The sequence below is a fragment of the Equus asinus genome, chromosome 8, assembly GCF_041296235.1.
Source record: "Equus asinus isolate D_3611 breed Donkey chromosome 8, EquAss-T2T_v2, whole genome shotgun sequence".
Lineage (NCBI taxonomy): Eukaryota > Metazoa > Chordata > Mammalia > Perissodactyla > Equidae > Equus > Equus asinus.
In genome coordinates, this window is record NC_091797.1 from 61048045 (window position 1) to 61062481 (window position 14437).

The 14437-nt window shown below is 46.9% G+C and overlaps 1 protein-coding gene across 1 annotated transcript in view; it reads right to left on the reverse strand.

The window, feature by feature from the left end:
- Positions 1 to 331: 331 nt before the first annotated feature.
- BMP6 (bone morphogenetic protein 6) overlaps positions 332 to 14437 on the reverse strand; it is a 152300-nt gene continuing 138194 nt past the window's right edge. Inside the window, exons 5-7 of the mRNA XM_044773269.2 lie at positions 2941 to 3017; positions 1968 to 2078; positions 332 to 1872 (exon numbers count right to left, since the gene is read on the reverse strand). Of these exons, the coding sequence (XP_044629204.2) occupies positions 1723 to 1872; positions 1968 to 2078; positions 2941 to 3017 (338 nt within the window). The 3' untranslated portion in view covers positions 332 to 1722. The remainder of the gene's footprint in view (positions 1873 to 1967; positions 2079 to 2940; positions 3018 to 14437) is intronic.

Genomic DNA, 14437 nt, shown 5'->3' on the forward strand with positions numbered 1-14437 from the left:
AAGTAGGCAGGGCAGAAGTAGGCCATGTTTACCGTCGATGCTGGCGTCTTGATAATTCGCGCCATCCTGGTTATTAAGTATTTTTATCATCACCCTTGGAAATAAGCAACCATCAGACTAGGCTCCCTTAACATATGCACCTGTATGTTCTTTGCCATCAAGGGACTTTTCGTGATAACCCCTCTGTATCCAGCGCTCTTCTCCCCACCTCCTATGCGCAGGGATGTGGTCAGTTGGCACAAAGTAACTGGTGGTAAGCATCTTAGAAACAAGACCACTTGTGCTGTCTGTGGCAGATGACAACAGAGCAGGATCTCGACCAGCCTCTGCCTTAAAGGAAATCTTTATTAATCATGTTTGGTTCACAGATGTTCTTTTAAAAACACCCAACTTTCTAGAGAAGCACAATCCTCATGAGTGGCTTCAGCTTTGCATCATGAGTCTTGTATTAAAAGAAAAAGTGGTACAATTTGTTTACACTATGATACTTTCTAAATAAACTCTTTTTTTAAAAAAAGTCTGGTCTTTCCTTAAATGTTACAGCAAAACAGATATAAAATAGACAATAAATTATAGTTTATATTTACAAAAAAGCTGTAAGTGCAAACAGTTATAGATCATAAATGTATTATTTAATCAGTTTAGTATGAAATTGGTTTCCTAGTACATGATTGTGAAAAAGACATTTTAAAAATATTCTAAGATTTAATCTGAGTCTTACTTTCTACAAGAGAAAACTGGTTTCGGTTCAGAAACAGCATGCTCATCCACACCCTTTCCTAAGGGCTGGGTGCCCCTGCCTCAGTTTACTTCCGTTGTCGGTTCTCACCCTGCGACACAGTATGCTGTACAGTGAAAGGCAAGGAACCGTTCCACTGAAACAGATGAGCTATTCGAGCCGACGCTCCTGAAGTCACTGTGCTTTTCAAAGAGCCATTCCCAAGAAGAGGTGCAGATTGCTTTCACATGTTCCATGGTTACATTGATGGCTATGAAAAATGCTGCTCACCCTGCGCAGCCTCACCGCAGGGCATGATGGCTCTGCTTTTGGTACTAGCAAAGAAAACAGCAAAGGGGGGGAGGACAGAGCTGTGGGAACGATATGGGTTCTTCTGACTGAAATAAGTATATTTTCACACCAACAAAACTGCAGCACAAACACTTAACAGCATTGACCGAGACAAAAGGCACTTCCCCATAGCCCTGGTTAGGGCCCGGGCTGTGATTCTGTATGAAATTGACCTCCTGCGAATGAAATTTATGAACAGAGGCATTTTCCCCCAATTTCTGCTATCTGTAAAGTCTACCATTGAGAAACACTATTGAACCGACTGATACTTTAGCCAAGAAGACGTTTACTCCTTTAAGATTATTTTCCCTATTGACTCACTAACACCACAAATAGCTTGATCTAAAGCTAAAACTAATTTTCTTGGGCTTTTCTGGAGAGGGAGAGGGGAGCCTTTCAAAGTTATGTTCCTGCCGTTACCAGACTTCATACTACAGACATTCAAACTCAGACCAATAACTACTCACGTTATTTACCATGTGAGCAAATTATTCATAAGGTCCTTTAAATCTTCCTTGGGCAGTAAGGCACCGACCAGCACGAGGGGGTTTCAGAGTCTTAGCCTCCCACTTTCACCATGCTTCAGTATGTTTTAAGGCAGATGTAATCTAGAATCCAAGGCAGTTTTTGTGCCCCCAGCAACTAGTGTCAAGTTAGTGGCATCCACAAGCTCTTACAACCATGTTCCTGTACTTTTTCAAGATGACATTGGAGTTGTCGTCAAAGTAAAGAACCGAGATGGCATTAAGTTTAGTTGGCGCACAGCACGGTTTGGGGACATACTCAGGATTCATAAGGTGAACCTGTTCCAAAACAGAAGGAGGAAAAGGAACCATTAGAAACCATGCCTGGTCTTGGCTCCCTCCTCCCTATACAGTGGAAGTGTCTCCGGGCTTACCAGGGTCTGTACGATGGCGTGGTTCGTGGCGTTCATGTGTGCGTTGAGTGGGAAGGAGCATTCTCCATCACAGTAATTGGCAGCATAGCCCTTGGGTGCAATGATCCAGTCCTTAATTTAAAGCAAAAGGAAGCAACAAAAAAAGAGATTAATATACACTCCTCACATCGTCTGTGCTCTCAGTAACCCTATGAGAAGGTATTACATTGGACAGGTAAGGATACAGATATAGGAGGTCAAGTTCATATTCAAGTGGCACAGCTAGGGTATGAACCTGGTCAGTCTGACTCTGGAGCTCTTGCTCCTTCCACAGGCCCGTGAGACCTTTCTTTAGCTGCTACCCACCTGCTAGGCCTGGAAGCAAGGAGGTGGCTGGCTTTATGTACTCGGCCCCAAAGGAGCCTTTCCAGGAGCCCAGGGCACTCCCTTGTCATCATAATGCCACCTGTGTATGGAAACTATCTCCTGTCACTTACCACCTACAATTTGCTTCTTATAAACTACTGGTGGCTCTCAGGTGTGGGGCACAACATTTGTGCTCTTCTAGATAGTGTGAGTCTGCCAATTTATAGCCATTAATTAACTATTGGAGAATTTAACAATTAGATCAGTTTTTCCAATCCTTTCTCAGAACACAATAAAACTTGTTCAAATGCCCAAATAAATAGATGCCCTGTGGACTTGGAAATAATGAGGGAAGAGTATTGGGAAATGTGGCTATTGATTTTTACGTAAACAGAACTTGGGAATCTGGGGCTCCCTGGAGGAGGCCAATGGGGTCTTGGTATACAAGTAGGCTGGGCCTTCCCCACTTTACACCAGGAGCCTGGGCATTTGGAAGGGCCCCTGAAAACCTTCATGGGAGGAACCATCTCAGTCCTAAAGCTCAAGGTCTTTGATGATGGCTACTGCCATTAAGATGAGAAGAGACTGAGAAAGGACCTTTGTCCCCCTTGTTGTCCAGAGAACTCACCTGCCATCCCAGGTCTTGGAAGCTCACATAAAGTTCATGCTTCCTGCAGGCTGTTTTTAACTCACTGCTGTTGTAATCTGTTGGAGGAGATCAAAAGATGCACCCATTAACTCATTCATTCCTTCACTTAAAAATTTACATGGAGAGTTTGCCATGGGCCAGGCACTGTACTAGGCTTGGGAGAGCACTGAACAAGGCCCCTGCTAGATACAAATTTGGTCATCAACAGCTCCATCAGGTTCCCAATCATTTAGGTGTTTCACACGCTCGGTCTTGTTCACTCCGGGGTTAGTGCTGGGCGTGCTGCCAAACCGTACGTAATTTTGGACTCAAATGGACTCCTTTAAGCAACATGTTTGTTATGAGCCCCTGTTGTGTGCAGGGCCCATGGAAAAGGTGTGCCAAGATGCCCAAAACACCCCTGGGATCCTGACTTGGAAGACATCATATTCACATTAAAGATGACTATACCAGGCAGGATCCACTATATTTCAGAGAGGAACAGTCTTAAAGCTGACCAGGATGCCCAGGAGTCGGGGAGAAAGGGAAGCCCTGCAGCAGGGACCACTCTCTCCAGCACTGTCATCCAGCCTCACTGCCAGGGTTGAGCCCTTTGCCCTGCGGTAAAACAATGACTCCCAGGCCATTAGTGCCCTGTGAGAATCTGCTGAAGTGTATACACCTGCTCTGTGCGACTCAGGAGCCATTAGCCTGGCTTAACCTAATCACTGGCAAGAGGAATGCAAGGGTCCTGACTCACGGAGTCCAATTGGAGCAGCTCTTATGTGGCATGTCCTCTGTGAGGCACAACGGGAAATAGGAAGATAAGTCAGACCAGGCTTCCATCCTCCAGGAACTGAGAGAATCAAAGGGGTGGTGTGAGATGTGCACACAAATAACTCAAATACAAAACAGACCACGAATGCTATGGGCAAAGGCCAAAGAAAAATCCCACTGGGAGTTCAGAGAAGGGACAGATCAGGGTGGGAATGAGCAAAGAGAGTAGTTCTGATGGAATAAATTTAAGGATGTGTAAAGAGGAGTCAGGTCAGATAAAGTTGGAGAAATGATTGACCTAGAATGCCAACCAAAGTGATTTAGACTTTCTACCAGGGGCATTACATAAGACTATGAAGGTTTTTGAGCCAGGGAGTGACATGTTCAGAGCTGTGATTCTAAAGGATTGATCTGGCAGTGGTGTTTGTGTTTGAGAATTCTGGAGAGGAGAGAAGATGAGAGGTAAGGAGAAGACTTGGGAGAAAGGTTCTTAATCTGAAATGGACTTTGATGGATATAAGAGTCTGACATCATTTGCATGCTACCTCTGCTCTTTTTAACCACATGAGCCAATAAGTTACCTAATTGTTTCAAACCTATTTTTTTTCTCTCCAGTACAGAGTTGTGTATCCTAGTCATAAGTCATTCTAGTTCTTCTATGTGGGATGCTGCCACAGCATGGCTTGATGAGCAATGCGTAGGTCCACACCCAGGACCTGAACCAGTGATCACCGGGCCATTGAAGCGAGAGCGTGAACTTAGCCACTTGGCCACAGGGCTGTCCCAAAACCTATTTGACTTGTATTTTCTGTTACTTGCCCTTCTGGACCTCATGGATCTGAAGCAGGACAGAACACATACATTTCATGATTTGGTAAGGAAAGAGACAATGGTACAAGCTCAGCCCAGTGACCTAGCTTGGGAGGAGAGACAGGTTACCTTGCTGAGGTGGTTTGCTAATTCTAAATTTTTTCATTCTCCCTACCTGCCTTCCTCACCTCACAGAACCACCCTACCTGTAACTGCAAGTACCCAGAAGAAGCAAATGCAAAACCACACTGGAGGGAAGTTTTCACAATGCAGGGCACTTGAGGACTCTCTCAGTTAAAACAAAAGTAAATAAACAAAAAACCACCAACCATCACCAAAAAACAAGACAAAACCTCCTGCTGAAAATAACCTGTCAACAAAAAGGGAATCAACCACGCAAAAAAAGAAACTATCCAGAGAGGAGAGTTGGAACGCAAGAGAGAAAACACAGGACCCCAGGGACTACAGGCAAGAGCAGTCTCTGAGTGAGGTTACAAAAAAGAAGATCTAAAATAATAGAAGAGATAAAATAAGGACTAGAAATCCCAGAGCAAGAGCATTATGGAAAAAGAACCAAATAAAACTTTATAAAAACCATAATCATTGAAAATAAAAATGAAATGGATCAGTTAAACACCAGATTAGACATAACTGAAAAGAGAATTTAAAAAAAGAAGAAAATTTTGAAGAAACGTCCCCAAATATAGCCCAGAGTCAAATGGCCAGAAAATATGACTCTCTCTCTATAAAGGGATATGGAAGATAGAATGACAAGTCCAACATATTTCTGATAGGAATTCCTGGAGAGTAAAGTGGGGAAAGTAATGTTCAAAGACATAAACGTCTGGGGATTATCTAGAACTGAAGAAAGGCAAACATCTTTATATTGAAAAAGCACAAGTCCTAAGCAGAGTGAATAAATTCCTATCTAGCCATATGTGGTGAAACTACAGTATATCAAACACATAGAGAAATTCTTATAAGCAACCCAGAGACAAAAAGAAAATTACCTACAAAGGAACACAGAGTAGATTGATAGCAAACTTAACAATGAAAATGCACAACATAAAAAATTAAATAATATCATAAAAACAATGGCATCAACCTGGAATTTCATACCCAGCTGTAGTGGACATTTACTGTTTTGGCTACCCAGCTTCCAGGAACACTCCTCATCTGGAAGAATTCCTAGATAGACGGGAATCAAAGCCCCATTTCCCATGACACGTAGCTCCCCTCTATGTCCCCCGGCAGCTAGAGGACAGGCTCATGACTCTGTTAAAGCCAACTGGATACCCTTGAGAGAATGACTCCACGGGGGAACTAGGAGTGGTGGCATGGCAGCAAGTACCGACGGTGATGGCATCCAAACCACACTGTCCCTGTGACCAGGTCCGAGCTGGGCCCTGATTCCCTGAGTTGCATTCTCCTTCTTGTTGACTGGGTGAGTTCCCTGATACCCTTAAACTATTTTTCACTTAAATTAAGAATCTGCTCTATTCCATGTAATCAAGAGCCCTGACTAGCTAAATTATCATTTGGTTGTTATGGGGCAGAGTGTGAGTGGGGTCGCTCTCTCATGTAGGGTTGGTGAGCCCATCTTTCTGTTGAGGTATCTTCTAAGCAGAGACTGAAGGAACTTTGGGAACGAGGCATGAGGTCATCTGGGGGAAGAATAATCCATACAGTGGGAATGACAAATGTGAAGGCCCTGAGGAGGCAGCCTGTTTCACATATTCCAGGAACAGTCTGGCGCAGGCTGCTATGTGTTCATTGGAAACCATATCCTCTCTACCTCCTGGGTGCACAGCTATTTGACATTCCTCACTGCGGTTAAGTGTGGCCATGTGCCTGAGTTCTGCCCACGAATGTGGGGGAGAAGGGAGGTATGCCACCCCTGGGCCTGGGCCTCCTAAACACACCTGCAGCCCTCCACTCACTCACTTTCCTCTCCCACCAGCTGCATGCAAGGGTCTATCTTCTGAGGACTCCGAGGTCCTGATCCCCTTGCACTTATTCCATGTGCTGTTCTTCATCTGCATCCTTTATAATAAAACTGTAATCGTACGTACTGGATAGCACTTCCCTGAGTTGTGAGTTGTTCTAGAGAATTATCAAACCTGGGCGGGGGGGGTGGCTGGTTGTGAGAACCCCCGAATTTGCAGCCAAGTCAGACAGAAGTGCAGGTGGTGTGAGAACCCCACTTGGAGGTGGCATCTGAAATAAAGGCGTTGTGTTGGGGACTGTGCCCTTGAACTTGTGGGGTCTGTGGTCACTCCAGGTGGTTAGTGTGAGGACTGAATTGAATTGTAGGACACCGGGTTGGTGTCAGAACACAGACAGGCACAACTTCTGTGTGTCTGGATTCCCAGTGTCTCTTTCTGCTGGATGGAACCCAGATGATGCAGTGAAGGACGTCACCTCTACCTTCACCAACAGCGCTAGTTTCTGTGACCCTCCTGCAAATCTGACTCTCCCCATGCTCAACCAAGAGAACATTCTCCATAAGGACAGCTATTTGTTTTAAGGCTAGACACTGGCATTTTTGTTGTTAGGTAAAGACTGGGGCCAGAGAGAGGAAAGGGAGGAATTCAATTCTCCTGTTTTCCTTACTACAGACACTTTCAGGTCATGCTTAAATTTCCTTATAACTTCATATTAAGTGCTGGCAAAGAATGTATAAATATTTGTGAAGGTCAATGTTGCTCAAAATACTTGTGTCTGCTGCTCAGGGGTTTGTACCCTGGGTTCAGCAGTGGAATCGCGTTGCTATGCATTGTTCTGTTTTGGTTTGTAGCGATTGACAGACTGCAGAAAAACACTGTCGTCCCCTGCCCCTGCTCCCCGCCATGATACTTGTTTAAATGAGTGGTCTGGACAGGGTCAGTGAAAATTTATGCAGTCAAAATTTGACAGGAACATATCTGCTTCAGTGGGATAAAGGGAGGCAACACAGCTTTGTCCAAATAGGTTCACCATCAAGGGCAGGGCAGAGAAAAGAAGTCATAGAGCTGGAGAGATGCAAAACAAACCAACCAGACAACAGACCCATGGCTGATGAAACCATCCCCAAGAGCTGCAGTCCTTGGTCTGACCCATGGGCCCCCTGTGCCCGAATCATGAGAACCATCAGGGAGCGTAAGCACCATCCCTGAGCCGCGAGTCAGAATCACTGGGAGTGGGTCCCCTGTGGCCCATATGAGTCTGCGGACACTAGAACTTGAGACACTGCCCTCCAGACAAGAGGCTCACACACAGGTGACAGCATTACCCCATTCACACACAAAATCTGTCCTCGGACACCAGGGCTCCCTGGGCATCCCTGGGATGCAGCTGCGGTCAAGACCTATCTTGGTTCCAAGAGAAACTTTTTCAAAGTTGAACACAGAAAGTGACATCTTGCTCTTCAATTATTCCACGAGATTCTTTGCCTTAAGAGTAGAGGGCAGGGCAAGTGCCCTACAGCCCCGCTGGGGTTCTGGCCGAGGCAGACCAGGCCCAAGGTGGTCGCCCAGAGTACTCAGGACAAGCAGGGGCTGGACATAGGTGGGTTTGGGCAAAAAACTGTTAGGTGATCAGGTGACAGAATCTAACAATCATAAAAGCCCCCAGGACGAATTTCTTCCATAACCAGAAGAAGGCAGCTCCCTAGTCTACTCAAACCGAGAGCAACAGTCCCCTCACCACGGAATTTCAAGCTTCACATTTATCAGAATATTGGCTGCCTTTAGCAGCATCGCTTCCCATTCCCCACTTTGTAAACTGCTTCAGGAGAGGAACCTTCAATCCTTCCTCTCTTCTCCAAATGAGCATGGCAAACATTTAAACATGGCTTTGAAGCGGGGACTCAAATTGGTCTCGTCTCACAGTGTGGGGCAGGGTGGTCCAGCCAATCATCTACCTTGGAATGAAGCATCAGCTCCACTAATGCTTCTGGCATCACTCTCCCCAGCCTCAGGTGTGTTATTATTTGTCGTTCGTCTGGGTTCCCAAGGGGCCAGGAACACCTGGGAGGTATTGGGAGGCCAACACAAGATGAGCCTTTGGAGGTACATTTGGAGTCTAGCTGATGGGCAGGAGGGTGTGGTGATCGAGCATCTTGTCCTGGCACTTCAGTGGCAACCTAATTCCCACATCTCAGAGGTTGCCTGGAGGCTGGGGATGGGGGTATCATTCACATCTGGGTGGGCCACCAGGGGCCCATGCTGCAGCTCCCACCACACACAGCTCTTCACTGACCACTTTTCTTCATCCTCATTCCTATTTTCCTGCCCCTCCCAGGCTCCCTCGTCCCACTCCAGTGCCTGTTTCATTTGTACGTTCCATGCAGGCTACGGCTAACCCCTAGAGTTTTCTTAGTCCTGGCTGGGAGATCTTTCTTCACTGGCCATGACCCTGACAGTCAGTTTCATTGGTGACAGCTGCTCCTCCCCAACTTTATGTCCCATTCTCCCTTCTGATGACGGAGGGGCATCCCACCTGTAGAAGAAAACTAATGGGGGGCCTGGCTGGGCCCATGGGACAGTAGGAGCTGCTCCATGAGCCCTAGGCACCCCGAGGCAAGCAGAACACTGCAGAGAAGCATCGCTCTCACACAGTGCAGTGAGGACAGGGTGCTCCTGACCCCGTCAGGAGCAGCCAGCTGGCCAGGCACCTCCTCATGGCATCCTTATCCCCAGGCAGTGACCACGTGCACGGCACACTTGCTCTGCCCCCAACACGGAGGTCACATCCCACAGCCCTAAGGAGGACACCTGGGTTAATCCCGTCCAGCATCCCTTGTATCTGGTCCTCCTGAAAAGCCACATACAGATGCAAAGGAGCCATCTGATAGGAGAGCTTGGGCCCCACTGCTAGTTTAGTTCAGAAGCTGAATCCTATGTGGAGTGAAACGCAGGCTTCCCTTGCACCAAAGGCCAGGCAATTCTGAGGCAAATGAGCCTGGATGAGGAGGGAAAGGCACAGCAGTGATCCTGACTTTCAGGGCAGGCAACACCCAAGAAGGCTGCATGGATGGCTCGAGGGCCACCATCCCACTGGAGTTGGGGCCACACAGCCTGCCTGGGGACCCCAGGAAGGCAGCTGCACCAGAGTCGCAGCAGCCCAAGCTCAGCCCAGGTCCCAGGGATCCAGGCAGCCCACCCGCTGTCCTTTCCAACCCAAAGAGAGGAGGAGGAGAGAGAAACAAAGGGGAAGACATGGAGAGGGGAAAATGCAGAAACGAGAGAAAGTCAGGGCAACTGGAAAGTTCAGGTGAGAGAGAAGAGGAGCGGCTCCTTGGGCTGCGGTGGGCTCAGCAGGCCAGGAAAATATCGGTGCGGCAGAAGCTGGGCACACAGGGGCTCCACGCTGTATTTCTCAGCTTTTCTGAGCTCAGGCTGCAGTCTTCCCAGAGAAAACTTGTTTTTTAAAGGGAAGAATTCACGACTCTTATTTCCCTTCTCTCCTAGAATGACGAGGGCAGGGACAAAGAGCAGCTGTTAAAATGGCACCTCTGTCTTCACTCGTCTGGCCCCTCTTTCCATATCTCAGGGCCTTATCAGCCCGTCTTATCCGAGACAGGGAGTCTCTGGCTCCCACTGACCCCACAGAATCAACAGGGCCATTGAGAACACGCTGGAGGCAGCCCAGCTCCTTGTGCCACTGACACTATGGGACGCAAGGGGACCCATTGTGATTCCTGGGGTTGTGATTTCTGGTGTCAATAATCTCATAAAGTGTTGTGGGTGGGGGGCAGCTTGATTTTCAGAGTCTAGATTTTGTTTACAACCTGGATGGTGAGTACGAGAGGCAACGGGGCAGTTGTCCTTTGTCTCTCCAGGATTTCAAATCTCATGAGGCTCCATTTAATCTGGGGGGGACTTTGGTCCTTCTCAGCCTAGAAGAATATGGAGCTAAGTATCTTGAAAACAGACAAAGGCTCCCCTCAAAGACTGTGCTCTAAGGTACGACTGGCTGTGCTCCAAGTGCCTCTGCTCTGTTACTCCCCGGCTGAGTCCCCACCGGCCCTCTCAGGGGCTGGTAGTAGTTGGTGAATTATCAGGCATTTTGCAGCACATGTTTATGCCTCTCTGTCATTGCCTTTTAGCACTGCTGGCCCTTAGCACATTCACAAGGGGTGAACCCAAGGATGGGGAAGAAGGTCACCTTCCCGTCTGTTTCACTCCTTGATAACTTTTATCCTAATGGTGCCTAATGGCAAATGAGAGTCAAGTATTATAAATATGGAGTTTGAAACAATTCTAACTTTCGAATCCCTAATGCCATGCCTGTCCTCCACAGCTGTGGAGAATTAAGATTTGATTTCATTTAGAAGCCCTGAACAAACCTCAGCTTCTTGACTGAGACATCTGGAAGCCAAGCTTCAAGCCCTAAAATTTTAATTTAAGATTAAAATGACAAATTAAAATTCCCAACTTCTTTGAAGAACTGGAAACAACTAAATCACAGCCCTGACCCATGTCCGCTCTTCCCCAGTTTTGAATGTCCGTGGTGGGTCAGCCCACTCAGTTTGCACACCAACCCAAAGAAGCACATGCTGAACTATGGGGACACCTACCAGGAACTAAAAGGCCAAATTAAAAGTGATCTGTAAAAATGAGACCCCCTAGTCTGTGGACTGAAGTTCCCTAATTCTATAGCGAAAGATTTCATAGTCATAATAAAGTACCCAAACCATTGTTTTGCAAGCAACGAATTCTGGTTATCTTTCTTAAGCTGGAAGCATATTGAACGGTCCCAACTGGGAAGTTCAAGGGATAATAAGATACAAACTATCAAGAAGAAGGTCAATAGTACATCTAAAGGCACATTTTTTCCCAGGATCCTTAAAGAGACGTGTTTGGGTGGGTTGGAAAAAGATGGAAGAAGAAGTAACTCTAAGAAACGCTAACAGGAAGCACTGGAAGCAATGAAGGACTCACTGCAAAGGTCAGACAGGGTCTTGAGGAGTTGCTGGTCCATAGACAGTTGGCAGAGCTGGGTGATGGCAACACAAACATCAAAGACGAAAGAGGCCTAAGGGTCACCTAATCCAATTTTACATGAATTGCTAAAAGTGGCAGGAAATGTTTCCAAACTATCATCTGCCAAAACAAAGAGCAATTCTAAGTCACAGAGTTGGTAGCCAGATGGTTGACATGGCCAAAAACTCAGACTCACCAGCTGATTTGAAATTGCATTAACTACCCCCTCTCCAAAGACGTCTTGGAAAGATCCTGAAAATTAGCTAGATCTGCATCTAGAATCACAACATGGAACCATCCTCAAAGGCCATTTGTTCACAGCCCTCATAACGGATTGGTCAGGTGGTGTCACAGTCCCACAGAAGACAAAATAATGAACCCCAAGGGAATGATGCTACAAAAGATGGTGAATGGCAGTAAGCAGAAGGAGACTACCAAATGGGAGCTGAGAACTCGAGGGCAGGGCGTCACAGAGCAGTGGGCTGACAGAAATGGAGGCTGGAAAAGAATCGCCAGATTCACTAGAATCCCCAGTGAGCCACACAGCACGGCTTGAAGCAGCACTAGTAAAACATGTGTAAAAACGATAAACGATACTGTCTAGATGCTATCCAAGCCCACGGGAGAAGTGCAACGCGGCCAGCCTCCATCACTCACTCGGATCAGACAGCTGCAGAGAAGCAAGGGCAAGTGAAAACCATCCAGGCAGCCTTCGATCCAAACCCACTGTTCGGTGCATGTGTTTGGAAAGTCCAGCCTGAAGGCCAAGTACAGATGTTAGAGCAAATTGTGGTGGGCGGTGGGGAGGAGGTGCACGGGGCTCCTGGCCTCCTCCTTGTTGTGGCCTGGTCCGGCTGTCTCGGGCCTCTGCAGCTCAGCTCCAAAAATAGCCACATCTTTCCCTGCCGTGTTTCACCCTGATGACAGGCAATTTGATGAACGATGTTCACTTCTTCACCCAGATGCAGGACACTTTCTGGTGGGCTTCTTCTGGGGGCGGTTATTTCAGGGGAGAGATATTAATTCCCTGGGAGCACCGTGTGGAAGAAGGGGGGCAGCAGAGGCAAAGGAATCTCTTCCCCAAAAGATTTACAAGGGGAGAGCGCTGCCTGCAGTCACGACAGGGACCCCGGCTTTTCATCTCAGCAGCATCCACCCGGCTCACGGAGGCCCAGCAACATCTGGCCCCACAGTGGCTGAAAAGAAAGAACCAACTGGACAGCCCATTTCTCTGGGTAGCAGGTCATCTTTCCGGAAATCTCTTCTGCGAGAGCAATCTCTCCTCTGAAGGTCCGCTCCCATGAACGACACGGATAAATAAAGAAGAAAGAGCCAAACACATAAAACCAGCACTTCAGTCAGCCTAACATGAGCAAATTCCTGGATCAGCTTGAGAGGGTCTTTGAAGATAGTGAGAGGGAAGGGGGAATCTTTTTGGTAATCCTTTCCTGGGGGTCTGGGCCTTTCAACAGGTGAGGTCAGAGGTACCTGTTACAGGCTCTTTAGTCTTAGAACTGCCAGAAGGAGCAAGGCAAATTTGAAAGTACTGGGTTGGGAGGTGGGACGTAGGAAGACCAAGAAAAAGCAGTTATATTTGCATCTTATTACAAATTAGATCAACTTTAAAATTCATATTTAATTTAAACTCATCAAATTGAAAAAAAAGTTGAAAGGAAGGGACTTGGGAAAGAATAATTGGGTGACAACAGCAGAGACAACATGTTTTCTCAATTTGAAAACACTGCTGTGTGTTTTGGGAGGCGGGGGAGGGGACGTTGAATAAATCAAGTGAAATTTTAATTTTAAAAAGCAATCAACATTTCAAGAGCTGCCTTCCTGTCTGAGGTTCCAGTACCAAGCTGACCACAGTTCATTAATGAGTTGAGGCCCTCCACTGGCCGACTCCATCACCACGCCCGGAAGGCAAACACGGGGATTATTAACTCTATTCGGCAGACTTCCTCTGAAGCGAATAAAGCAAAGCAATCATTTCTTCTTCTTCTTCTTTTTTTTTTAAACCCCAACCCTGACTGTTCCTCGTGGTAAACACAGGAACACCCATGCTGTGCAATGCTTCCAAGAAACACCAGGATGACAAGAAGCAAAATGTCACATCACACTGGGTGGTGGACCCTCAAGTTCCACATCCAAGTGACGGGGAAAAGAAATGGCTTATTAAGTCAGAACCTAAAAAGAAGACGTCTTTTCCCAAAGAAAAATTGGGTACTTTGGGGAGTTGCATCAGGTCTTTTTTTTAAACAATCGCCTGGAAGAATTAATGCATCTTCCAGAAGCGTCTTACATCCTTTCCAAGGATCCTAACACACACCCTGAGAACCTGCTCCCTACAGTTGGATGCAACTAATCTTTGAGCGCTATTATGAGCCAGATCAAATGCTGCCCATTTAATCCCAGCAAATTTACCAAGTATTCCTCATCCCCACTTCACAGATGAGTAAAGTGAAGCTGAAATGGATGAGGTTTGTCCAAAGTCACAGAGTAGTAACAAGGGAAGCAAGACCTCTGATGGCAGATCTCACAGCAAACCTTCAGCTGCATGCTGATTCCCGGGCTATTTAAACAGCCAAAGGAAACCTAGAACTTTCCAGGACTGGCTTAGAGTAAGATGCGTCTTGGGTTGAATTCAATACTTACTAGCCGTGTGAGCTGGACGTCAGGAGGGAGCAGCTGTTGCCCCCTCCTTCGTGTTTTGATGAATGAACTTCCACGCCACTTCCTGAAAAGCCACAGCATGGGAGGGAACGTAGCTGAAGGACCACGGAATTGACACTCAGCAGTGGGAGCGTTTCCTCTTTCTTGCCCTTTGAGCCTGCCTGTTTAGGGCAAAATGGGGCGGACCCCATTCCCTAGTTCCAGGATGAGCACATGGCCCCAGCCTGGCTTTCTACTGGAGCTACCGTGAAAGAGATGTTCTCTTTCTGAAG